At 36.9% G+C, this 27,917-nt stretch overlaps 2 protein-coding genes across 2 annotated transcripts; one reads left to right on the top strand and one right to left on the bottom strand.

The window, feature by feature from the left end:
• Positions 1-2,272: 2,272 nt before the first annotated feature.
• Positions 2,273-17,793, top strand: gas2b (growth arrest-specific 2b). The gene is made up of 7 exons (XM_058782796.1): positions 2,273-4,378; positions 6,883-6,992; positions 8,370-8,523; positions 10,313-10,376; positions 10,468-10,864; positions 10,974-11,081; positions 16,705-17,793. The coding sequence occupies exons 1-7, from the start codon at positions 4,234-4,236 to the stop codon at positions 16,912-16,914; spliced, it is 1,188 nt and encodes a 395-aa protein (XP_058638779.1). The 5' UTR covers positions 2,273-4,233; the 3' UTR covers positions 16,915-17,793.
• Positions 17,794-19,674: 1,881 nt separating this feature from the next.
• Positions 19,675-27,906, bottom strand: tmem276b (transmembrane protein 276b). Its single transcript, XM_058782795.1, has 4 exons — positions 27,227-27,906; positions 21,655-21,768; positions 20,494-20,631; positions 19,675-20,271 (listed from the first exon to the last, which is right to left on the bottom strand). Exons 1-4 carry the CDS (start codon positions 27,603-27,605, stop codon positions 20,021-20,023), a joined length of 882 nt encoding a protein of 293 aa, XP_058638778.1. The 5' UTR covers positions 27,606-27,906; the 3' UTR covers positions 19,675-20,020.
• Positions 27,907-27,917: the final 11 nt, after the last annotated feature.

Consider the following 27,917-nt stretch of genomic DNA (forward strand, 5'->3'; position numbering starts at 1 on the left):
AGAATTTACATTTTTTGGTGAACTGTCCCTCTAAGCAAACTTGTCTGCAATGGCCAAACTTGTCGCTTCAGTTTGGCAATGTTGACCTATACCATAGGGTAAGTTGAGTCATATGGGGTAAGACAAATCAATTTAAATCATCATTATAAAAAAAACAAATTAAAATAATAATTAAAAAATAAGTAATAAATTTCATTTAAAAACAAAAATCCTTTTAATAAATTATATTTTTCTGCAATTTGAAATATATTTTCTTAAAAATATCTGTAAATACTCAGGACAAAACTATTTAAAAAAAAAGTTTATATTTTTATTAACAAAAACTATTAACGTGTGTCCCTCATATTCACAGAAAGCAAAGTAACTTCCTAAGTATTTTATCACCTAATAACAATTGTACACAGTTTGCTAGATACAGAGGGTGCTCATCTTTCACACCAACTCATTTTACTCCACATTCCCAATGGCCCCAATGAATTGCAAGTTTCACTCACACTGTGGTTTTGATCCACTCACTATAAGCAGTGTCACACTTTTGCTTACGGTGGTTTCTCGAGTTTCATTGAAATGTAGACCTTTGTTGTAGAAAAATATCTTGAGTGCGCTAACATTCTCAATGATATTTTGCTGCTGAAGTTTAGTGTTACACATGCCATTAAAATAAACACAGCCTCTGTGTTGTTTTTAATACATGGATTTATTCCAGAAGTAAATTAGTTGCCTTGGGTGTTCTTCTATATGCTTTGAAGCAGAGATCTTTTCTTTACACCCAAATTCCTTGATAGAACAAGTACTCTACATTTTGCCTGTCAACCCAGAATTAGGTATGATAAATATCAAGCCCTTTCTCCACTGTAACTCATGGCTGTAATTTAACAGTGGTATAAGAAGTCAGACAACCAGGCCAGCAGAAATGTGATTTATTGTGCTGGACGTACCCTGAACCTGACACTTAGATTGGTATGGCAGTTATAAATTGCAGTTTGTATCTGTTTTAGCTTGTATACCCAGACATGAGCTTTCAGACTTAACTAAGTTATTAACCAGAACATGAGTGGATGACACAATTACAACCTGTAAAATTTGACTGTTTGATGAGGAGCTTGCACGAAAAATATCATTGATGGTTGCAGTTGATCCTCTGTATCTCATGTGTTGCCTTGTGTCAGTGTGTATCAATGAATGTTCACACCTATCTGTCAGCAGTGAACTGGAGCATAAGTCTGTATGTGTGTGTTTTAGTGTTACGTGCATCTTGGTGTGTGTGTGTGTGTGTGTGAACATAAAGCGTCTTTTTGTCTGTGGGTTTGGATGAAGACCTCTTCCTCTCCTCCTGTCTGAGTATGGTCAGGTTGCAGTGTAGGTGTGAATGTGGCACCTGTGTGCTGTAATCCTGTTGTGTGGGCTTCCCATGCTCCATCGGTCAAAGAGCCTCAGCCTTCATCACTGACACACACGAGGGCCTGGAGTTCAAGGCATGTTCATGTTTTGCTGTTCTTTAATCATCCATTTTGCCAATTCTATCTATTACTTCTGCACATTTCTACATCATCCTTGTTGACCTTGTTGTGATCGACAGTAAAACTGATTGGCAGATCTCTGTGATGATGAGATGATATAGGATCTTGCTTTAGTTTATTTGCCATAGGCTACCTGTTGTTCAGGCGTGTTACTGAACTATAATTGTGGAATTGTGGTGTTAAAGCCATGATGGTATTCTAGATTTATACAATTGTGGACAGTATTGATGTACATTATTTTTACTGTATACAGTATACTGAAATATATTGTTCAAGTATCTGTTCTTCTTTATTGTTATATATTATTTTCATTTTGGGGCAATTCATTTACTAAAGAATAATATGTGACTTTTTACTTCACTATTTCACTGTTTTATTTAGAGTACCAGCTTAAAGACCCAAAAGTGATGTTCAATTCATAAATGAATCTTTCTTTTGAGTCGATTCTTTTAACCCAACTAAACTGGTTCACCGAATATGCATATTTCTTATATAGTAAGCAATTTGTGAAAAGAGTAGTAAAAGTGATAAGTTGACTTAACTTAGAAAAATTGAGGAAACCCGTTGCCTTAAAATTATTAAGTAAATAATAATAATAAAAAAAAAAAAAAAGTTAAGTGAACTTGACAATTCACTTAACTTATTTTTTTAAATTATCATTTACTTAAAAATTTTAAGGCAAGTGGTTTCCTCAATTTTTTTAAGTTGTCAACTTATCACTTTTTACAGTGTTATTTATAAAACAGTAGGCAAAAAGTACCCCACTGACCTACTACTTCCAGCAAGATTGTGAAGTGTCTATCCGATGGATACTTTGTTATCCTATGAGGCCACGGGAGAGGATTTCTGAATGGTAGTGGTTGATCAGTCACATGACAATGCCAGCCTAGCTGTACTATGTCCAGATTATAGAACTTACTTTTTTGATATTTTAAGTTCCTACTCATTTTTGGATGCAGATAGTGATTAATCAGTGAATTCACCTGATCTGATTGCAGCAGTCAACAACTCATTGATTCATCCAGTTGGAGTACTGTAAGTCTCCACAGATCACTGATTTGATTTTGTCCGAATCAAAATGATCTCCATAATAATACATATTAACATCAGACTGAGCCTTAACCTATTTATGATCTAGTCTATCGGTTTGACATTCACTATATTTAATCATGTATTTTGAACAGGTGAGTGGAGTATTTCAAATGGCCAAAAAATATTTTTGGTACTTTCACTCAAGTAGAAATGTAAAAGGAGTTCTTTTACTGGAGTGATATATCATCAGGATATTTGTACATTAACTCAACTATAGGATTTGTGTTCTTCATCTCTCAGTTGCCGTTCCAGCTATCTTTGTATCCTCTTTTTACTCATGTCACATGTATTATTTCAATCTTCTATTGTATCAATAAAAATCTTTGATACAAAGGATTCTTTTTCTTCTTTGATCTTGAGATCTTCTTGGATGTAGACCTTTTATGAAAGCTTCCTTTACGATTTCTCCCTGCTCACATAGAACCACTCTTTACATACATAATATCTCATCACCCCTCACTCTGTGCTGTGGGGGACAACACCTAATTGTTCCAGAGTTTATGTGTCTTACTCTCCTCTTCCTCAACAACCTTCTCTTGGCAAGCTCTCCAACATCAGGCCCCTCTGCTCACACAAGAGCTTCTGGTCATCCAGCTTTAATAAAATAAATGGGGTTGGACTTACATTTACCACTATTTCTCTCTGCGCCTGTTTCGATTGCACACATCTGCCCTGCAGGTGTCTACACTCCTTCCTCTGCCTTACAAAACCTTGGCAGTTATGGGAAAGAGGGGCATGTTTCTACATGTGAAAGGCCCCTCTGATGAATAGTTGCTTGAGTAGGGGGGAAATTACAGGACAGAGCATTCTTCAGTTGCCAGGGACTGAAGTAAGACTTGTACATTAAATCCTACCCTGAGCTGGTACTTGTCTGTTTGTGTTTGCCCTTTTTCCCTTCCAGTCTAGCATGACAAATCTTAATGGTTTTTACTGCACAATAATTGTGTGCACACCTCCCCAAATTTTTTCCCTCATTGTAAGTATATTCTTCAGAAGATTTTCATATCCATATGATATATTGTACAATACCTGGCATCAGTTAGACATGGAAAAAGCTGACTTTAAAATAGTAGTAGCATTAATTCCCATCACAATTATGCCTTTCATTGCTTTGGTCAGTTTTAAAGAACAGTTGGAATGTGGTAGATGTGCATCATTAGGTACAGTGTAAATCTAGCAGTGGTTGAGGTAAAATCACACACTGGCCTATATACAGAAGCAATGAGAGAACAGATGTGCTGCTATAATTCATATGTGCAGCACATTTAATAGTCCATTCAGCCTGCCCATTGCTGCAGAGGGAATGTATGCTAGATTATGTCTTCAAAGAGGTGACAGATTTCATCTAATTGCAGTTGCTAGCCTGGTTTATTTTAAAACATACACAACTGTTCAAAAGTTTAGGGTTGGTAAGATTTTTGTTGTTAAATTAATACTTTAATTTAATAATACCGGTACTTAATAATACTTTCATCAAGGATGCATTAAATTGATTAAAAGGGACGTTAAAAAAGCCAAAAAACAACAAGAAAGATGTTAGCATTTTAGAAACAACATTCACTTGAACTAACAATATTGTTGCCCTCTTTCCTTCTCTATCCAGCAGTGCACTACAGTCATTATGAATGGTCCCTTCAGTCCCAGGCGGGAACCAGGACCTGACCTCTCCTGTCTGCACCAGTACAACGAGTGGCTGGCGTGTAGGCATGAGTCCAGTCTACTGCCCATGAAAGAAGATCTGGCCATCTGGCTTAACAGAATCTTAGGTAAGAAAATAAAAGCATGTTCATATTTGCATACGCATTAGTGATTTGTAAACTAATGACCTTAAAAGTAAAGTTCAACCAAAAGTGATACTTCTGTCATCATTTTCTCACCTCAAGTAATTTCAAGACTGTATGACTTTATTTCTTCTGTGGAACACAAAAGAAGATATTTTGAAAAATGTTTATAACCAAACCACATTGGTCACCATTAACATACAGTATATGGAGAAAAAAACATTTTTCAAAACATCCACCACCAGCAACAAGGATGGAGAAGTACCTGGATATGGACAATCCTTCATGTAGGAGTGTAGTTAACCAGAAGTGGCTGATTGTAGGAAAAATGTAATCTTTAGGGCAACATTGAGTCTTTTACAGCAACCATAAATTACATTTGGCAGTTTAACACATGGAAACTTCTAACTACAGCTCAAGTGTGTCAAGGAAATGTGAATTGGAAATCATCAGCCCACTTATTTTATTATCAGTCAGGGTTCTAGGAAAAGACTGTGCCTGTGCTTCCCAAATGCTATTTTCTGTTTGTGTTTTGCATTTCAGCTTTACTGCCATATCGTCGTTTACGATAGTTTTCTGTTAAATCTTCTTGCGAACAAAGACATGTCTATATATCTCAAGGTTACCATTCTCTGCATTCCCATTGCTGATTAAAGCCAACAGGTAAGGATAATTCGGTCTGCCTATCAGATCAGGAATATCATGGTGTTTACAGGCAATCATTTTAAATAGAATTCCCTAAATTCCTCTGCATCTTGGATCAATGGCACATGCCCTGATGAGACCCCAAAGCAGGAATTGCCTTTCTCAAACAGACAAGGATATGAGTGTCTTATACGTGTCCCTATGTGTCTTGACCTATGTTATTTGTTGTCAGAACCTCTTAATACTACTGGGAGCTGAAGAGGCTTGATGACAGCAACACACAACATGTAAAAAGGTCAAAAGACCACAAAACCCTTAAGCCAACAGTAGAGACACAACATCCTGAGAAATGAGATGAGACGTGATACAACATCAGAGTTGTTGTTGTTTTCACCAAAGAAGCTGATGAGGGATTTCTCTTACTAACACACGCTTCTCTTCCTCAGCTCTTCCTGTTCCTGCTGATCTCAGGGTAGCGTTATGACTTTGTGGTTGGCAGACAGCAGGAGATCTCTTTGTTTCCTTACACACTTCTCTCCCGCTCTATGCTAATGACCAGCCCCAGTCATTCTGCACATCAGGATTTCTGTTTTTGTTGTGGTTTCCCTCCGCCGTCGCCTCCTGTGTTCCCCTTCCCCAGGCCCCCTACTCCCCCTTCACCGTGACGATAAGCTCCGGTACCACTGCTGTGTTTGAATCTGTATGTACTTAACACCCAGGCCTCAGGAATGTGTCTGCACAGCCGTGAGAATCTCAGAGCGAGTGTACTTAGAGGATTTTTTTGGGCATCTTCAAGTTGCCTTAGGTAGTGAAAGAGCGATAAATAAATGATGGAGAAGAGTATTTGTATGCAAGGTAAAACAACAACTATGAAAACTGTAGAGAAATGTATGTAAGCCTAAGTGTCAATATGTATTTTATAGCCACCAGTTCATTCACTATAATCATTCAGTGCCTTTATAACATTACTCTTTAGTACTGTAAGTTTGTTGATCATTCTTTATCTCTCTCTTAAAGGGGTCATGAACTTCCTTTTTTATTATTTTGTACTGTTCTCTGAGGTCCACATATAATGTTATCAAGATTTTTAAATCAAAAAACATAATTTAGAAGTAATAGGCTATTTTCTGTCCTTTTTTGACCCCCCTCATCAGAGTGCTTCGTTTGAATAGGTGTGGTGGATTGTAAACTCGGAAGTAAACGCCCACTGCTATGACTGGCTAATACCGTAGTTGTGTATGTTTGACAGCCTACATCCTTCACAGATGGACGCTGCTGTGATTTAGATTAAAAACACCTAAATACTCATATCAAACGATCTGTAATAACAGACAAAGCAATAGTGATCACGTACTGAAAACAGTTACTGCCTTGTTTGTAAACGAATCTGTGGTAAAATGAAGTGAACAAAGTACCAAGTTCTTACTGACGTGGTCTGGTACTTCTTTATAAACAAAGTTCATCAAATAAAATTTATTGTTTGGTTTCTGTGTTGACCTGCGTTTAGTGCTTTCATCATTTACCTACTATGTGTGTGAATTGGTGGGCGGAGCAAAACAGGCAGCGATGTAGAAGTAGGCGTTGATCTTCTTCTGCAGAGGCAAAGATGTTTAGCCATACTATTACATTATAGAGTGGCACATTCCACAACCTGCTGTTTTAGCAGTTTGGCTTCAATATAAGTTGTTTTTAGACTAACGAGATAGTTTTGAGTTCTGAAACTTATGGAATGTTTTTATAGCACAATGACCTCTTATATATGAAAAGAACAAGGGAATTTTGATTTCTCCATTTATGGAGACCCCTTTAATGCTCATTTGTTTCTCTTAATGCTTTTTGCACAGGTTTGGATATAACAGTGGATAACTTCATGGACAGACTAGACACTGGTGTCGTCCTGTGTCAGCTTGCAGAGGCGCTACAGGAGAAGATGATTCTGGCCAGCAATGGAAAGGTGCTCATAGCATTAAACATTACATTTATGTGTAGTTTGATCTTAAGCTTGTACTTAAGTTGAGCCTTAAAATAGATTTGAATTTTATAAACCACATCGTAATGAGTTTATTGAAATATATAATTTCTGTTAGTAATGATATGATGCTATCCAGAGGAATCAGACTCTGCTTTTTGTCCCTCAAATAAAGATTTTTTTTTTTTGTGATTTGAGATAGTGAGATTATTGCTAATTATTGTGAATTAGTGCTAATACTGTTTCAAAGTCAGCTGTTTGCATGTCTGATCATTGCCAGGTCTTTAGTCTCACTAATTAGCTGTATCTCAAAAAAATCGATCGAAATAAATCGATTCTGTTCCCTCCAGAGGTCTCATTTGTCAGTCGCATACATCATCGAGGATATCTCATTTCAGAAAAGTATTCCTCATGAGGCGTGAGTTGCTGGAATTTCTTTCATACTTTGGAATGTAATGGTTACTTTTCTGAAATGAGGCAGCCTCAGTGACTTATACGGCAGACAAATGTGACATCCAGAGGGCTCAGCCTTCGAAATGAGACACAACATATATCACTGCTTTCCTGGCAATCTTTCAGCCACTGACTTTGACCTTCGCCTGTGTGTCTGCGTGCTGGTGTTGTGGAGGTGCATCAGTATCTTTTTTTCTTAGCTGAAGACTAAGAGAGAATAATTAACACTGGCAGAAGAAAGCAAATTTCGGTAACACTTTATTTTAAGGTGTCATAATACAGAGTAAATACCTAATTAAGTACTCAATTGTAGCCTTTGTGCTTACATGAAACAAAATGTACTTACCATGTAACTAAGTTATGGAACAGCCTGTAATTACAGTTTGTAATTATGTAGATGTAATAGGCAGCTACTGTTACACATATGTAACAGGCCGAGTCTGTTACACAGCTACTAGTACACTTAAGTACAATCTTGATACACTTTATTTTAAGTAGCTTATGTCTGTGTACTTACATTTATAATTACGTTGTATAAAGTCTGCAACACATATGTAACAATCTTTTGGTTACATAAGTAGCTGTGTAACAGACTCATATGTAACAGTAGCTGCCTATTACATGCACATAATTACAAACTGTAAGTACAACCTGTTTCATAACTTAGTTACCTGGTAAGTACATTTTGTTTCATGTGAGTACTTAACTAGGTAATTACTCTGTATTGTGGACACCTTAAAATAAAGTGTTACCCAGATTTCAAACACATGATTCAGTGCTTATTTTTGAACAATATGTTTTTAAAAAAATTAATGATCTGTCGTGCTATTTATACTGCAAAATATTCAAATGAGCACATGCTAAGCTAATCAGAGATATATTTCAGTTGGTTTCTTTTGTGTCCCATAGTGTGATTGTGTGCCCTTTATTCGGCGTGTGATTCGCTGGCGGCCTGATGCAACCTCTGGATCGTTCTTTGCTCGAGACAATACAGCTAACTTTCTGTACTGGTGCCGTAAAATCGGAGTGGAGCAATCACACCTGTTTGAATCTGAAGATCTTGGTGAGTATTCAAATCAGCATCTTATCATGAGATGTTTAAATTTTTTGTTGCTTATATATTTTAGATATACAGTATACTGTGTTTGTGATTACGCTGACTAGATTCTTTGGTTTCAACACAAGTGGCATGTGCTCATAAATCTGTGAGTTAATTCAAGAACAATCCTGAGGAATCTGACACTGGGTTTTAAGCACAGAAATATCAATGTTTCCATTGTTCATTTTTACACTTACGAGATCATTAAGTGAGATGTCCAGTTACAAAAAGCCTTACTTTCAGTCTATGCAGGTTGTTGTCCTGTGGGGCTGTTGCCCTAAAGAACTGCTGAATAGACAAGCAGTATCAATATCTGTGTCACTCCACTGTTCACTGCATCACACCCTTGGCCCCCGCTGTCCATCACCGTGTGATGAATAATGGAGAGAAAGAGAAGGAAATAGAAATAAAAGGACAGTAGGTCAGGGGAAAAATGGGGAATGGAAAAATAGGGTCAAAGATAGATAATACAATACAATAATAGATCAAATGAAAAGGAGTGCGCATTGAAAGGTTTTGAGAGGATAGATAAAATAATGTAGCATTCAAGAACGAGATAGTGTTGAGTCAATAACTGTTATAAAAACAACAAAACCCTTTTATCAGTCTCCTAGTATTGGTAGGTTTACAGGTTTGTAGGTCATATTACATTAAGAAGGGGCTGAAATACTATAGTCTTAGAACCTGAGGGACATTTGCAATGACAGAATCAGAGTTGATTTAACTTTGTGTCTTTTTGAGTCCCATAGTTGACTTTTATGTATGCACATATCTGTTGAAATGGATTTCATGAACTGTTTGACATAAATGAACATGTCTGCAGTGATACCTTCTTATTAGGACTGTTAATCTTGCCAACATTAATCATAGCTTTCAAAATGGGGCTATATTGGATTTATCCATTGTTTCTTTGTTTTCATAAGGATTCACACATTCAAACCTTGTCAGAATGTAAGGGAGACAGATTTCTGTTTTTGTTCTTGATGATACAAGTTTCAACAACTTTTTTATCCCTCAAATTAGTGTCTTTGAGTTTTTCCCCTTTTCCACTGCACAACAAAGATACAGCGTCATTATCTTTACAAAGTTTGACTACAACGTTTTGCGTCTGCATTGCAAAGGCTCGTGGGTTGGGAAGCTCATGCAAACATCTTTTAACGACTTTATGAGACTGTTGTTAGTTTAGGATGAAAATCCTCTACAGCGATTAGTATGGCTATTAAGTCATAGCCTTTTTTCTCAGTATTTGTGCCTTGTAGTCCAGTAAAAATATTGAAATATTCTTGAAACAAGATAATTATTTTTCAGAAAATTAAACCAAATTTAGTGAGAAGAAAATTATTTGCTAACAGGGTAAGAAAAATAAATAATAAATAATACATTTATAATAAAATAAGCAATAATAAAATAAATAAAAATAATAAAAAATAAAAATCGCCAAATGTTTTTCTTATTGAAACATAAACATATAATATATATGTATACAAAGTAATATGGATACAAACCTAAGGTTACCCTAACAGTCATCTTCATTCACTTTGCCGGGTTATAATGCTGTTATCTGAGAATGTTTCATTTTATTTAGCTGAATAGACATATCAAATGTCTGTTTGCTTTGGGAATCCTTGCATGTGTCCATCAAAGCCCTTTTCTTTTGTCCATTGTTACGCCCAGGGTACAGTATATGTTTGAGCTGACATCATAGGCCTCTGAAGATTTTGTTGTGTGAATGACAATGTATGTGTTTCACCAGTTCTTCAGAAGCATCCCAGGGATGTGTGCTTGTGTCTCATGCAACTTGCGAGAATTGCTTCAAGGTGAGTTCCTTTGATCCTTTAAAGTTGTTTATATCACGTCATCATCCTATAACCATCTCTCAGTCAGAACTGAATAAACGTTCCCCCTCAGATATGGCATTGAGCCACCTGCGCTGGTCAAGCTCGAGAGAGAGATTGAGAAACAGGAAGATGAGTCATTGTCACCATCCATGTTCTTCGCCTCACCTCTGCCGTCTCCTTCCACCCCACCTGTTTATTTCCCTCCTGATCCAGAGCCCCCTCCAGTCTCAACCCCCTCATCCATCTCTCCTCTGGACTCCTCTCCCTCTCCTCCTCTGGCCCCTACCCCTCCCCCAGAGTCCACGTCCATCTTCTCTGACTCAAACACCCAGTCAGAACCTCAGCAAACTTCACCAACTACACCGTCACCCATCAGGACACCCATCAAATCAACACCACAATCACCGTCAAACAGCCTTGTGAAGACTACTGGGAAAAAGAGCAGCGGTAACCTGCTAGATGAGATTGTGAGTATTTTAAGCTATGCACTGTATGCGGTTTTCCAATCCTTGGCGTACTGGTGCATGACCTCAAGCTCATAATCAAAAACGTGTTTTCTTTGTTGCTTTGTTTCAGGTGAGGCAGATATCAGAGGATCCACCATGCAAATGTCCAGTCAAATTCTGCATTGAGAAGCAGCCAAAAGGCCATTATCGTGTTGGAGACAAAGTCCTCTATGTCAGGGTATGTAATGGTCTTTCCACGGCAGACTGCCTTCTTTAGCTGAATGAAAATGTTATTTAATATTTATTATTGCCCACATTTGTATAGTTTCAATTGAAAGATTTGAAGCGATATGTAAAATCATGTTTCATTGTTTGTTATAAGCATAAACGTGTCAATAAGCTCTGCCGTGCTTTCAATGTTTCTTTAGAAGAACAAATGTTAGTTTTGAACCTGAGAGAACACAGTACTTTGTCAAGGCAAAGCCTCATGGGAGCTGGTGTTGCCTGGCAACATGAAGAAAAGGTTCACACCTTTGAATAGGGAAAAAGGAGGTTCAGACTAACAAATGTCTAGGATCAAGGCTGAAAAGTCTGTTCACATATACCGGAACAGAACACAAATAATGCACAAGAAACAACAGAATAATAAAATGCTCATTCATACTGAAAATACACATAGAATATTGTTTATATTAAAACTCAAAGTGCCTAAAAGATCATGCATGTTATTTTGTTGAGCCTTTAAAAAGGCAAATGCATCAAAACCCCATAGGGATTAGTTAAATTGTTAACAGATTTACAACTTTGTCTCATTTGGTACAAACTCATTACATGCCATATTGGAATACGATCACTTTATGTAACAACCTACTTGGGTTTACTGTCACATTAATAGCCATCAAGCTGTTTGTGAACATTAATAAGAACCTATCTTGCTTTTTTCATTTAGACTTTTGTCTTTTAATTGCTTTCTGCATAGAAACACTAACCTAACATTTAAATTGACATCTATAGATCAAGTCTAAGTCAATACTTGTGTGTAGTCTCTCAGCTGGAGGGGAGAACTTAAAAAATCTGATGATTCTATTTAGCAACCAATGATTGTCATCGTGGGTCCATCTGAAGCAAGAGTTACAAGACACCTTTTTAGATTAGATTTGTACTTTCATGATAGCAAAAGTTGCCATACAAGCAGAATTCATCTATATGCTGGTTACTGATCAAGTCATTAGCAGTGTGAATGTATTCAGAGACTTACAGCCTCGCTTTTGTTGGCTCCACGCCTCCCTTTTATGATTTTTCAATCAGACAAATCCTTTAGGGCAACAGTATGTGTGGCTGAGGAAGAAAAGCAGCTACTTTCTGTCAGAGATCCAATTAGAGAGAGAGGCTTACTGTAGCACTCAAAGAGAAAAAGAAGGGGAGCTTTTAATATCATTTCTCATGCTTTTTTTTCTCTCTCTCACTTTTGTTGTGATATCCTGAGATAAAATGAAAGACAAGGAAGATCCATTAGATCATCACAATAGCTGAGCTGTGTAGCAGAAGGGGTGAAGAATTGGCGAATCATTAAGAAATATGATTCATGCCCTGTCTGTCATTAACAGGGATGTTAATGGGATCATGAATACTTCTCTCTTCAGCTCTGACTTGAAAGCACAATTCCATTTTAACACTGACTGTGGAAAGCTGTTTATCTGACAAATCTCTCTTTTCTAGGGACTCTAGGGCCTAAGGAATACAATCGTCACATGCTTTTATAGCACTCTTTATACATTCATGTATTTTGGCTATACTCTTAAGTAACCCTAACCCTACCCGTAATGTATTCCTAAAATCAGAGGGAAATGATAGTTGAATAACAAAGGTGTAGAAGCACCTAACTCTGGTTGTAAGGCTAAAATGGACATTTCCTGTAAACGTATCCCTCAATTCTGATTGGTTGCTTTTAATGTTATTCCAGGATCAACAAGGATGTTGATCCAGGAACATTTTGCTCTCGGTGAAATCACGTTCAACACTCTAAGTTTATCTTGCATCTTTAACTGTTCAGTAATTAAGCACATATTCACTCTTCATTGTTGCTACACAAAAGGCAAATTAAGGCTAAGATATAGATCTCATCCAGGTGGATCGAGGAGGGAAGCAGAAAGCAAAACAGACCCACAAGGCCCCGGTGGTCTTGCTTTTGTAGATTTCTGTAGCTTTTCCTGTGTGTGTACAGATTACAGGTAATCCATCTCAGCCATTTCTTTTACCACACATGTTGCACTAAAATAAAGGTGTGCATATAGGCTATTCACGTTTTTTAGTACACATACTAGCTGGTTTGAACAGTTCTATCCTACCCAGCGGATGTGTACTCAAATAAGGATATAAAAGCTACATTCTGCCATCTAGCGGTCAGTGTGTTTACAACAGCACCGCCGCTCTCGACTCTTTCGCATTCAATTTTTCAGTAGAGGAAAAAGACTAAAAATCAATTTCGCCGACAACATATATAATGAGAACGAGATGAGAGGCCGAATGGGAAATGCGAAAAATGCGGAAAGAGACTGGAATTTGACCACAGGTTTTTCCAGAACAAACATATAGCCTAGCGTTTTAAATAACACGTAATGTAACAATACTGCCCACTCTATCACTGAATTAGTGCGTAACGCATACTTTCATTCTGCACTGCGGAGTGTCGACCGTTTTATTTACGTACATGTCAGATTCGATAAAGGTTTGACTGACGCGGGGTTTTCTTAAACAGACTCCCCCTCCCGCGCGGCTCTCTCGTATATTTGTTAATTCTCGCTCGCCTTCACCTCCTCTGTCAGCCCTGACATTTTAATCTGCTTGGAAACAGCTGAGACTGATCAAACCGCATGGTAATTAGAATTACCCTGCTTGGCAAACGTGCGCGCGTGTATATATCCCTCTATTAGGATGCATCAAGCTAAAAGGGTTTGGAGGGGTGGGAGGTGCAGAACATATAAATCTGGTTGTATTACCAGCAGCTTAACAGCTTTGTAATGAGAGGGTCAAGACTGATAAGGTGGAGGGGAGGAGGGAATAGATGACTGTCGGTGACTCAGGGGACAGAGACACATTTCTCTGGAGACGTGACCCTTCCTGTGCTCTCGTTCTCAGTTTCAATGCATTTCTATTTCGTGTTTCTTGTTCTTGCTCTGCAGCGGTTGCCGAGGTTCACGCCACGCGCCGTAGGTGTGTGTGTGTTTGAAAAGCGAGTGTGTGAGTGGATTTGTCCTGCGCTGGTGCTCAGCTGGTGTTGCGAGGTGCTGTTTCATTAGGCTTAATGAGATTGTAACAGCGCAGTCTGTCTCTCTCTCTCTCTCTCTCTCTGCTGGCTGGGATCATTTGCCTTTCATCGGATCTGCTGCATATTAGATGCAGACTTTGAATATTTTATGAGGGAGGAGGGAGTAGCGTATTAGGAAGATCATTAAACAAACTCCAAGCGTTTTATGTATATGGGTGTAACTTTTCTCTAAAGGGGTTGGTTTTTAATGAGACTAACAGGTTTATACCTTCAAAATCGTTGGGCCTATATGAAGTTTACATTGCTACCTTTCAAATGTATTTTATGTGTACATTTAGTTTGATCCTTTTCCCATTTTCAGACTTGAACGATGAATATTTATCATTAAATATATGTTTACATTGTGTATTTTATGCTGAATTTTCATAGACGTTTAAAAAGATGATTGAAACATTGGAAACCATTTCAGTATTTGTGTTGTGTTAATTTTTTACACGAATTCAAATAATTCAAATAGGCTATGACTGCATCGTTGTCACCACAACAAAGTTTTTTCCTGATAGTTTTTTTCAGAAGTTACTGTAGTAACTGTATTTACCAAGGAAACAACAGTAGGGTACGACTGGGCTAAAGGTACCCCGGGGTAAAAGGCGCCTTTGATATTATTTTCGTCTAAACCACTAGATGGCACAAAAACATGGCGTAGCACTTTCCAAAACATCCGCTTTTCAAGATGCACGTGTTTATTTATGATCTTTGACGCGATCGCGCGCAGCAGCGCAAAGCTGATTCTGTGCTTACTTGATCTAATATTTTACGTTTTTTAAAGTGTTGTAGATTTAAGTAGCAAATGAGAATCGCTCATATTAATGCATATATTTCTAGACAAAGGTCTTTATGATTTTCAGTTTTGTTTAAGATAATTAAAGCAACACTTTTTAATTAACGAAAGAATATGTAAAAGTATGGTATTTGAGGTAAAAAGCGCCCCTGCTGTTGGGGCTAAAAGGCGCACAGTAATTAACATGATAATTAATAGATGACTGACTTTTCCATTTGTTGACATGACATGGTTAGATTCAGATGGTAAATATCATATATTATGTTGGGTGTCCATATTAGAGATAATCACCATGTTTAGAATGAAGCCATCATATTTAAAAACATGTTATTAATCATATCATATAATAAAATATAATTTGTCGTTACTACTGGAAATATATATTAAATTGTTATTGTATCTTCTTCAATACTTTCAGAATCTTTACTTATTAAAATTATTTTGTTTCTGTATTTTAAAATATATTTTTTATATTAACATATTTTAATGGCAGTATATTCATTGAACAAAAATTTATTCTTTTATTTTTCAAAATAAGCAGAAAATAGTACAAACTTTGCTAAAATGATTGTTTTGATCAAGTATTATCTTAGATATTATTTAAAAAAACATTTTAGCTGAAGTATTTGTATCAATACCGTGTGTGGGGTAAAAGACCCCTCTTGCCACCTCATACATTTATACGATTTTTAAACAAAATAAACAACTTGAATGATTTATTTCACACAAAATCTGTTGCTCCATTAATGTTCAATACAACGTATTTATATATTTTTTCTGCAATTATACGTTTTAGGCACAGTGAATAGAACATTTTTTCTTAAGGGGGGCCTTTAGCCCCGCTGTATTCTATCAGTGAGGAACATCAGATGCTTCAGATGTAATATGAGACATAAAGTGTGAATACAAACAAAAGGTAAATATACTTGTGAGCATTTTTTATTTTAAATTTATTTGCTTTGCATTTGTAATTTGCAGTGTTGGGCTAGTTACTCAAAGCATTTCATATATTACTCGTTACTACTTTGAAAAGTAATATTATTACTTATTACTTTCTGGCAACAGTAATTAGCTACACTACTAGTTACATTACTTTTCTTTCACGCTTCACATAAGTTGCATATCTTGCCCATAAAATTCTTCTAAAATGTTACTAACAATATATTTCTGCCTCATCATTTGACCAAAATCCACATTGGATCACAGTCAGAAGTTATTACAAACACTCAGTAGTGATTAATAGTAACGTTTAAGTAAAAGTGTTGTATTAATCTCATTAATTGTCATGTGTAGCTTGAAGCTAATTGTAGCTATACTTTCTCTGTTATACCCATATACAGTTATATTCCATGATGTATTTTATCAAAATAAATCGTATAAGTTCATAAGAAAATGTTTCATTCTCTAAAAAGATTTTATACCGGCATCAAAAGTAACTAAGTAACTAGCTGTTTTATGGATAGTAACTGTAATATTATTACTGAAATATTATTAGTTAGTTACACTACTAGTTACATGCAGAAATTATTATTACTGTAAGTTACTAACTAGTTACTGCCCAACACTGGTGATTTGCAATAATTTTTAAGACATTATTGGCAGAAACAAAGGAGTCTGACACTTAAAAAAAAAAAAAAAAAAAAAAAGTTAATTCCATCACCATAAATTTTACTGTAGGAATTATATTAAAAACAGACCTTGATTTGAGCTGTGATGGAGAACATTCTCTCTTGTGCTTTCTCGCTTTTACAGATGCTGAATGATAAACATGCCATGGTTCGTGTTGGGGGTGGATGGGAGACCTTTGGTACTTACTTGTCAAAGCATGACCCCTGTAAGATGACAGAGATCGCTCGGCCTGGAACCAAAACCTGCAAGCCTAACGGGAGGTCCCCAGTCAAGAGAGAGCTGTCCCGGGACAGTTATCTGGTCGTGGGTACTCATTCCCGCTTCAAGAAGTAATGTGACACAGTAAATGCTACTTCTGTTAAATCAACAGCAGGCTTTTTTTCTAGGAGGGAAGCAGCCCGGGTGGCTTGATCTTTTTTTTTTTTTTTTTTTTGTGATGTAATTCATCTTTCTTCAGGGCAGTGGTCTTCAAACTTTTGGGTAGTGACTCAAAAAAAATATATAAAGAGGATGGAAATGCTTTTGAAAAAGGGAGAAAACAAAAAACTATGCAAGCTGAAAGAAAATTGCTTACATATTCAGTTAATGTTGCATACTGATGAATCTATACAGTACATGATTATAATAATACATTTTAAAGTTTATTTTTAAAGAACATTCTCTTTACTTTTGTATGATATAAAATTTTGATAATGTGCTGGGTCACCATTTGATGTAAAATCTCGCCTGACACAAAATAATATTGACCCATATGTTTTTTTATATAGTGTATCTCATACTGTATCTCCTGGGTTTCGTTTACAGATATTAAGAATTTTTCATCTCCCTGTGTTTTTGTTTTCTTATGTTAAATTTTAAAAACATAAAGGGCAGGATCTCTGTTGAATCATTTACTGGAAAGCCAATATTGATTTACTTTCCTTTTATTCTATTGTAACCTTTAATTCTGATTTATGAGTGTTGTGCTGATTGTTTGACTTTACAAATCATTTCTGTAGTGTATTCTGAATGAGGATTTAAAGTGAACATATTCCACAAAGATCCTCTAGATGGTGTCCTATTTCAAATTATTAACTGTATTTCAGTACACGTGGCATTACTGCAACATTGCCTTTCTATGTAAAAATTCGTATAGAATAATGTGAACATATAGCTATACAGTATAGAAAGTGTATTAAACATGACCCACCTGCCTCATGCTTCCATTCATGTACTCAGGATAATTATTATTGTAATTGTTTACACCAAGTATGTACTTAGCTAATTTAGCAATCAAGTCAAACTGAAGCCCAGGTGGGCTATAACATTCAAAACTATTTTAATAAAAAACAGAATGAAATATAAATGAAAAGTACTTCGTGATGAAATGCTACTAACATTTTATTTCATAAAATAAAAGTCATTTAAAAAAATTGACACAATCTAAATACACTGAAATTAATCAATATGATGGCATGCGAGACAATGATACTTGTTTTCTCCTGCTGTAATTATGAAATGAACCAGTAAAAACAGTTCATACCCAAAAATAAATAAAAAAGTGGTGCTACTTCAGCTGCCAAAGAAAATGGCAGCTTTTGTACAAATGTCTCTCATATCTCCCCATAAAACACCTGAAGCTGCTTTTATTAGAAAAGCTTTTTTCCCCCACATTGTTCTTGTGCTCTTTTTTAAAATTCTGTCCAAAACATTCACATTTTCAGACGTTTAACACAAAACTTTTCCCAAGTGGTGTTTATTACTTCTTTGCCACTATATTTTCAGTCAATACCTGATCTGCAGTTCATCAGAAAGGTCACACTCAATACAACACTTTCCTATCTACCTAAAGGGATTTGTTCTTTTGCCTTTGTTCATTTTATGTCTATGACATAAATGTTTGTGCCAATCAGCTGTAAGCTTTACCCTTAAAATGACTGGACTCCACAGTTTCCCTCAAATGACAATTTACAAACACATTCCTATTTCCCAAATTGTGCACTCAGAATACATCCACAGTATCTGTCATTCTTAAAGTCTTACATCCCACCGTGAATATCAACATCAGTACATTGTGCTCAAGAATTGATCTGGGTTCTGTGGAGGTCTATGAGACTATGAATGTACATTTGGCAAAGACATGTGAGGCATTGGTAAATGATTTACGGTAACTGTGCTTTTCACAGTAGCATCCTCAATAAATGATATCCATTGGTGAGAGAAGAATCAATATGAATTATTCATGATAATGTGGAAACACTCACTTAAAAAAAAAAAAAGAAGATATTACTAGATTATTACTAGAATAAAACCTCCAGGCCTGTTGGGGTTTTTAAAATATTGTTTGGTTGGAGTCCTCTAAGTACAAACATTACATGATGTAAACATTATAGCTTGTTGTGTGTCATGTACTGCACTGTATATCAAACACTCTTACCTGCAATCCATCATCTTGATTTAAATTCTGTACATAATGCTTTTCTATCTTCACTTCACAATTTCCTTCAAAATCTTGCATGTGCAGCCCGAGCTGCAACTATTCAGCAACATTCAGCTGTGGTTGGAAGGTGCTGAGCTCTCGTATAACTCTGATTCTAATCATGTTGTGCTCATAACAGCAATAAGCCTTCATGAGAAATGATGTTCAGAAATACCCCCACAAACATTTTCATTACGTTGGTAATTCACAAGCCAGAAATTCTTCAAATTTGGTCAGATTCCTCAAAACAGCCAGCCATGTCACCGATCGTTACAATCATAACAAAGGGTGAAAAGGCTCCATTTGTATCCCAAGCATAATTTCATACAAATAGACCTGAAATCTAGACAAAACAAAGTATTTGTACACATACAGACTCTTTGAGGCCTTGGGAAATGTGCCTCTCAAAGCTTGAACGACAGAAATACTTTTATCACTCCTTTCCATTGCTCCTCTTTCCACCGTCCGTCAGCTGTAAGAAAAACCGTGGATTTATTTGTCGTCTTGATGTCTTTGAAAAGATTTCTGTGCAGTTGTGTGATTTTGAAAAGAGAGCACCATTTTATCCTCTTGGAGAGAAGGCAGTCGCCTCCAGCTCGCTTCTACATTAAGAAGTAGAGCGGTGAACATTTTCATTGTGTTTTTTTTTTTTTTTTTGTGCCACAAAGAACCAGAGTGAAACATGTGAGATGGTGGAAGATGCTCGGTGGTCTGTGCTTGTGTCTCCATTTGACTTTATCAGCAGTGTTCAGGCCATTTACAGACTTCAACCTTTTAAACAAATGGACGGTGTACACAAGTTGTGTTGACAACGGTGATCAACAAGAGCCCGAGAGCCACTGGAGTCATAGGAACATGGAAAGAGAAATGATCCAGTCAATATACTGCATGATGATGAATAAGCCAGATGCTTTGTCCTTACGTAGACGCTGTATACATGTTGTGAAAATGTTGCTGCAGTGTTGCTCCAGAAGTCTCTGATCACACAGTCCCATTTTCGTGCCTGGATTTGTGGACTGTGGTGCGGGCCAAAGGGCTGCTTAAAGAAGGGGCCAGCGTGCATAAGAAACCGGCCAGCAGGGTGAGACCCAGTCCGCCCCAGGCACAGAACATGGACCAGCCATACCCATGACTGATGTCCTCCGGAAGGCCATACAGGTAACGTGGGTAACGCGACAACTCGAAGTTAATGCCCGCCACACACGTGCAAAGGGAGATAATACAGCAGGTTCCTGTCAGAGTGGAAATTACTCGAGATGTATCATCAAACATTCATGAAACACCCTTTCCTTTTAGATCACAAATATAGGATGCAAAGCTTTTGATCTATTTTCAAAGCACCTTGTTGAATGATAAAAGAACAGCCACTAGATGGCGACAAAATTGAGCAGTCGAGTCACATTCCGCCTCTTTCTCTCTCACACACGCGCACAAACACACACTCTGTCTCTTACCGCCCATGAGGAAGAGTAGTCCAGCTACATACTGCATGAGATCATGTTGTTGACAGCATCCAAGAACTCCGATGATCCAGCCAAAAAGGATGATAGAGACAGCCATGCCCACAAAACCTGCTGTCATCCTCCGCAGATCTGCAGCACAAAACACCAACATTAAGCCCGTTTGTTACCATTCAGGGCTTGCAAGCATCTAGTGATGACTTCTATCGCATGTTAAATATTTACTTTCGCATTCTCAATCTTTTATTATTATTTCACATTACTTACAAAGGCAGGAATGAAACAAATACAGCAAAACTTTTGCCAACAAAGCAACCGATTACCATTGTACTATTATTATACCTTATCAAATAAAATAAATAAAAAGCACATAATTTTGACTGCACCGGGCCAGGTAAATTATTGATTTGAAAAAAAGGAAGGAAATAATCATCAATGATAAAAGATCAGTTTTTTTATGCATATTACTTCTTGTACATATTATTATACTTTATCTTGAACAAAGTATTTTGTCCATTCACCACCATTGAAAAATTGCATTTTTAAAAAATAAAAATTTTGTGGAAACTGTGATACGTTTTTAAGGATTCTGGATGGGCAGGAAGTTCAATATAATAGCATTTATTTAAAAAAACGAAATCTTCTGTAACTTAATAAATGTCTGTCTTTACTGTGACTTTAAACATTTAATAATTTAATGCGTCATTAATAATAAAAGTAATAATTTCTTTCTTTCTTTTACAAAAGAGGTAGAGGTATATCTATACAAGAGGAGGAAATATTCACATCAGTACAGGCTGCCAGGCAGTATAGAATGTTTGATCTTTTCAGTGAAATAATGAATCTTTTTTAGTGTAGCCTACATAAGGTCGAAAAGGCAGTGTCTGAAAGTGTGTCTGTAAGATGTCTAGTAAAGGAGGGTTACAAAAATATAATCCATCCATTCTACAAAGCGTTTGGCCTGTAGGGCCACGGCCATATTTGACCAAAATATTCCTAGGAAAGGATCAGTTACAATCTTTTCTACGTAAAATATGTGTTTCATGAATATTGCACATCACAGACACAATTGTTTATGCAATAATGAACAGCTCAAACCCCAAGACATGAATTTTGTAAATCTGACACATGTAAAGAAGAGACTGTCAGACTCACGCAGGGCATGCCACTCATCTTGCCGGATGGTCTTGGTGATGTTGACAGGAAGGTTTCGAGGCAGGATTGAAGAGGTGTAATGATACTTCACAGGGGTGCATCTCTGAATCAACCCTATTTGAACAAAACAACGAATCAAACATTGTACAGAAGTATACTCTTTAATGACATTTACAATGACTGTTTAGGAAAAGCAAATCAGTCCGAGGCGTTAATCTCCTGAGGAACAGCAGGTCTGTTGTGATCACAAAATGCCACAAGAGGCCCATGCTTGTATCCACTTTAATTAAACTATTTCCTGGAGAGCAATTAGGTGCATATGATCAAATGCACAGGGTCATAAATGTCAGAGTTGCATTTCATTTTGATTTGATTTTCATGTAAAATTAGAGCACCAGGCTGTAAAAACATACCTACTTCATGCTGTCTATAAATCTCTCAGTATTTGGACTGCACTAATGTCACTGAAATAAAGCCTATGACTGCAAAACGACTATTTTTAAAGGGAAGAGTTATGTTTGTTTACTTAAATAATGAACAAAAAACATGCCAATAAAATAAAATAACCATCATGCATCAGTAGAAAGTTAAGACAGCATTTCCTAAACAGTATAACATTACATAGTATTTTTTATTAAAGACAAGCACTTGGTTGGCACTGTAAGATTCTGCGTCACTGTGAATGACATAAGTGTGAGTGTGTTGTGTGTGTCTAGTGCTGATTGCCTTCCTCGCTGTTGAGAAATGTATGAATCCTAAACCTCAGAATAATTAACTTGCACTTCATGAAGTTGGAAACAGTCTACAGTCATTTTCTTTCATAAGGTTTCCTCCTTCTGGACATAAAACAGGCTTAATCGGGTAAAAATGCAAATCTTTATCAGAGAACCTCAAATGTAAATCAGATAGCATGAAATGTTGCAGTGACTTGCATAACAAATACATTTCAATCGCCACAGGCTGCGCGGGGTTTTTCAAGGTAAACTTTGTGTTCATTATTTTTAGCTTTCATCCAGCTGATGATTTGGTCTGGGATTGATTTGCATAACTCAGAGCAGGCATTCATGTTCTATTCATAAGTGTTGCAACGTGCGTGGTATGGTTTGACACTCTTCCAGTTGTTCGACTAAGTGATGGTGATGAAAGACATGGAGTGGGTTTCTGTTTGGATGCCTCTATATCGCTCAGTGTTTTAGCTGTGCTGTGATTGGCCCATTCTTCCACACAAACAGTCTTTAAATCTTGAAGGTTCTGTGGGCCTCTTCTATGAACTCTGATCTTTAGTTCTTATTTTCTATTGGATTCAAGTCAGGTGATTGGCTGCCCATTCTAGCAGCTTTATTTTCTTTCTCTGAAACCAATTGAGAGTTGTTCCTTGGCTGTGTTTGGGATCACTGTCTTGCTGAAATGTCCACCCTTGTTTCATCTTCATCATCCTGGTACTGTAGGTGTTGGGACTGAAGCAGCTAATAATAATTTCCACTGACTAGGGGCAGGGTTGCTTTCTAATTACTGAAAGATTTCAGCTGGTCTCTTGGCTTTCCATGCCTTTTTGAAACTCCCTTTCTTTCGTTAGTGTCATTCCATTTTATTATGAATAACTTAAATTCTGAACTTATTTGTTTTGTTTTCTTTGTATGTATGGATTACTTGGGTTGTTACCGACATCTGGTGAAAATTTAATGTCAACAGCACCTTTATAAATATATTTTGGTGACGCGTTCAATACTTATTTTACCCGCTGTATATAATACAATTCTGACTTTTTTTTCTTTCTTCTCAGAATTGCAAGAAAAAAGTCTGAATTATGAGATAAAAAGTTGCAATTACTTCTATTTTTTAGCAGAAATGGGCTTCCATAGATTCCCAACAATTAAACCTTTATTTTGAATAGTTTCAAATTTTCTATACATTGTCACTGCCACTGTAAAATCTAATTTGTTGACTGAACTTAAAATTGGAAGTAAGCTTGGAGCACACAGAAAAGTGTTAACTATACATAGTTCCAGTAAATCTACTCAAACAGCCAGAAAATGTCAAATGAATGTCAGTGATATACGTTAAACCCCAGCAAGTTTCCCAAGTAGCATTTCTCAAAATTAATATGAGTATTATAATGTGAAATGTCACATAAAGGTTAGCATGGCTACACTGTAAAAAAGAAAAAAAGTTGAACCTACTTAAAATTTTAAGGCAACCAGCTTCAGCAGATTTTTGAGTTTGCTCAACTTATTTTTATTCTCACATTTTTGTTGTATAAACTTAAAACGACAAGTTGAGAAAACTCAAAAATCTGCTGAAGCTGGTTGCCTTAAAATTTTAAGTTGGCTCAACTTTTTTTTTTTACAGTGTAGTTGGGTCAAAGCGAGACCGGAGTTTTCTACCTTCTAACTTCAAAAGCAAAAGTTTAATTGAACAGAACATGAACATGTTTTGTAAACAAACCTTTAAATGGTTAAAAAAAAAAGTGATTGGTTTATTTTTGTAAAAATCTACTAACTTTGACAATTAAGTCAAAAGGATTTCACATTTTAGTGGCCTTTCTGAAAACAGACTGAGACCATAAGCCAAGACCCAGATCCAGACCAGGACACAGAGTAACAAGACCCACGTAAAAGTGGTCTCCAGACAAAAACTCCAACATGTATAGTATATAAGTGCAACCTGAAGGATATTATGAAACTTCTGCTTTGTGCTAATCTAGGATGATATTAATCACCTGTTTACACATCACTAATAGGAATCATATTCTTCTAAGAGATTTGATGAAGCAGAAACTTGCTTTCAGCAACAGCAGTCAACTGAATGACTAACCACAACAAATTGGTTCTCATATAATCCATCAGAGCATGACCACATCCTGCTACATCAAAAAGCCTAGTTTAAACATGATTTAATCGCCACAGAATATAAAGCACAAATGCTGCACTTGAGTGTGTAAAACTGGTTTACTGGATTCTCTGTCATTAGAAGCACGCTGGGTCAATCGCTGATAATGTGAGTTAGACAAAACGAGAGAGGGGAGGTCAAGGATAAAGAAAAGGATGAGCTGCCATTCAATTACAGTTTTTACAGAAACTGGACTGTTCAATTGATTTGTTGAAGTATTTTCTATAAAGACTCAAAGGCACGAAAGGCATTGAGTTTGTTGCTGTACAGATCTGTGGTGAAGTGATTTGTACAGACCCTGGTCGTGAGCTGAGCAGTTGTGTCATGTTTATCATATCTATGTGTCAAATATATTGTGACAGCTTCACAATATGTCAGCTATGTCATAATCACAAACAGACATCAAAGCCTGGAAATCTGTCACAAAGACACTTTGCACATTCAACTGTTCATCCTCTGCTGAAGAAAAAGCATGTATTTTCACTCTTATTTGTGTAAACAATGAAAAACAAAAGAATATCTGTGATCTGATGGAAACTACAAAGAGACTTCAAATTAATTGAACTAAAGTTAAAAGAAAAGAAAATAATATCCTGCAGAAGAAAAGAATACCCTGCAGATCAGTTAAAAAAACAACAACATCAAATTTGCTGCTCATTTTATTGATGTTAATGCTTCTATTGTGATAAATTACTCTCTAAAGATACTTAACATTTAGTCTCGTTCAGATTTTTAAAGCACTTTGATATGTTTAAAGCATTTTAAATTTGGATAAGTGGACACATGGCGTACAATATTCATTGGATTTAGTCTGAACTGTTCCAGTTCTCTGAGGATCACTGTCAATGTGCTTTGGTGGATTTACAGTTCTCAGTTATTTTTAAACATTAGGACAAGTAAACATGTATTTTGTACTGTTTTTAAATTTAGGACCAAATGTATTCATTTGGGATGATCAAGAACAATGTTCTGGCTGCTTTATGTGAACACAAAAATGACTGTGTTGATAATGCAGGGTTGGTGAATACACTGGATTACAAATCTGGAAGCATTGTATTCCTGGGTGTTGGCTCACAGTCTAACTGGAGTGGTTGCACACCACACCATCACTACTTCATCATTCATGACATCTACAGAGCCACTTAGGGTGACCTGGGAAAATCAATGAACAAATTATTGATGAAGATATGGTCAAGTGAGCAGCGTTCCTTCTCTTTGCAACCCAGCAAGAGAAATGGCTGCTGTAAAAGCTCACACTTAATATTTAAGGCCTGAACATAATGTGGAATGTGATCTTTATCAAAGAATACTGTACCAAACGGTAGAGACGAGTGCTGTAAGCCTCTTATTTATGAGATCAGTATTCATATGATGAGGGTAAGTAAAATATGATCATTTTGCTTAAGTCTAATCATCTTATGGATAATGTTATCTGATAAACTATATAGTATAGACATTCCTTATCTTAGTATTATCTGAGTAGATCATAATTTGTTTTACAAAAACCAATACTCATATTTCGCTGGTACTACATTTATATTTCACACTTCAACAGTGTATTTCACTGTCCTTCCTCCTGTATTTTATTTTTATTTTTGTCAACCTTAAGCATTTTGATTACATGAGATTTAGAATACATACATTACATAACACATTTGGTGTTGCTTTGATTCTGTGTAAATGATTCAGCATCAGAGCAGCCTTAAACTTTTCCATTGTCATCCCAGAATCCCAGAGTCAAAGACAAGATGCTCTTTTAAAAAACAAACAACAAGAACAACAAAAATCAGGTATGCTCCTTGGTGCTTTTTGGTAGGAATAAAATAAACAGTGAAAACAGTGATGCAAAACACTTAAAAAACAAATAAAATACCTTTAATAAACTGCCTACTTCATGACAGAGAACATTTTAAAAGAGAGAACAATAAAGATCTGCAAACCCTCTTTTTGTTCAGACATGCCATTCAAAACTACATTACATTTTTTTTTAAATTTAAAATATATTTTCTTTTTCTTTTTTCTTTTTTTTGTGGAGCTTAAAGTCAAAACCATCTAGGTGGTGTAATTTAAGAGATTGCAAAAAAGTTTTCTTTTAAAATATTATATATATATATATATATATATATATATATGTTTATTATTTAAAAAAGGAATAACTCTGCCATATCAGTGTGGTGTGAACAACATTCAGGTTTCCATGTCTCTTCTTCTAAATCGCTTTTTTTAAATCATCTCAGACATGCTTATTTGTCATCGATCCATTAATGCATTTATGTAGCAATGCAGAATTAAATAGTCTGTAAGTGCACCTTTTCGTGGTATATACTGTAAGCAGATATCTGCGCCGTCTTCACACAGGACACAGGTAGACTGAATTCAGCACCTCGGATAGCGACATTGATCTGATCAGGCCTTCCACATTCCCAGTTTACTACTGACATCGCTTTCCAACTAAACTTCATAACAGCATCTAAAAAAGGAAATGCCACTAAGCGGAGGTTAATGTCATGTAGGCATGGTGAAAACAAAAAGAAGCAACCTAACCTAATGGCCAAGTGCATCGATAACAGTCGTGGGGAATTTACCTCTGGATGAACGTGAACATCCGTTCGCTTCAAAACAAAACGGCCTGGACAGAGGCTCCAGTGACTGACGAAGCACCTCAACACAGAGAGCAGCTCACCTTTGTAAATGAGATCCTCGGTCTCCAGGTCAAAGCCCTCGCGGTGGCACTTTCTCCACAGACCGGAGATCGTGGAATTGAACTGGCGGCTACAGTGAGACTCCATGGCCGTCGCCGAAGCCGGAGCGTGCCGCTTCACGCGCGCCTCCGTCGCTTTCCTCTCATAGCCCTTTGGAGGCATCTGGAGAGGCAAGTTGTGATTTGAGATGTAAATGTATCCGGGATCGTTACGCTTGTTTGCGTAGTTCTTACAGCGCTCGCGATGCCGCCGAGCATCCGTCTCGTACCAGAAATCGGTGCAGATGGCCATAGCCAACAAGACCAGAGCGCAAAACGCCAAGAAAAGCCCCGCGCTGGTTAAAATCTTAATGGCGGCCATCTTCTCCTCTCGTTGGAGAACCCAGACAGACGCGCGGTCCTCCCTCGGCAGCCGTTGTGAAAGGCGAAGCCAGAAAACACAGCGGATCTCTAGCAGCTCTCGCGCGCTGACATGACCAGCCTCGACTCCAGCTCGATGCGATCTATTGTTGCAGGGCGACCGGACAGATGTGCTGCTTTTCCAGCATCTGTTCTGCTTTTGATTTGAGGAGAGGGGGAGAGATGGGAAGAGGAGAGGCGATGCGAGGAGAGGACCAGTACTGAGTGAGTGGTGCTTGGTGTGAGTGCAATGCTCTCTCTTTCCTCTTGGGCC

This window comes from Onychostoma macrolepis, chromosome 07 (genome assembly GCF_012432095.1).
Source record: "Onychostoma macrolepis isolate SWU-2019 chromosome 07, ASM1243209v1, whole genome shotgun sequence".
In the NCBI taxonomy this organism is placed as follows: Eukaryota; Metazoa; Chordata; class Actinopteri; order Cypriniformes; family Cyprinidae; genus Onychostoma; species Onychostoma macrolepis.

Coding starts and splice junctions, on each gene's coding strand:
- gas2b (XM_058782796.1), top strand. CDS start 4,234: ATGAATGGTCCCTTCAGTCCCAGGCGGGAACCAGGACCTGACCTCTCC. Junction 10,377..10,467: donor CTTGCGAGAATTGCTTCAAG/GTGAGTTCCTTT, acceptor GTTCCCCCTCAG/ATATGGCATTGAGCCACCTG. Junction 11,082..16,704: donor ACAAAGTCCTCTATGTCAGG/GTATGTAATGGT, acceptor TCGCTTTTACAG/ATGCTGAATGATAAACATGC.
- tmem276b (XM_058782795.1), bottom strand. CDS start 27,605: ATGGCCGCCATTAAGATTTTAACCAGCGCGGGGCTTTTCTTGGCGTTT. Junction 21,769..27,226: donor CGAGGATCTCATTTACAAAG/GTGAGCTGCTCT, acceptor TTGTTCAAATAG/GGTTGATTCAGAGATGCACC. Junction 20,272..20,493: donor ACTACTCTTCCTCATGGGCG/GTAAGAGACAGA, acceptor CCACTCTGACAG/GAACCTGCTGTATTATCTCC.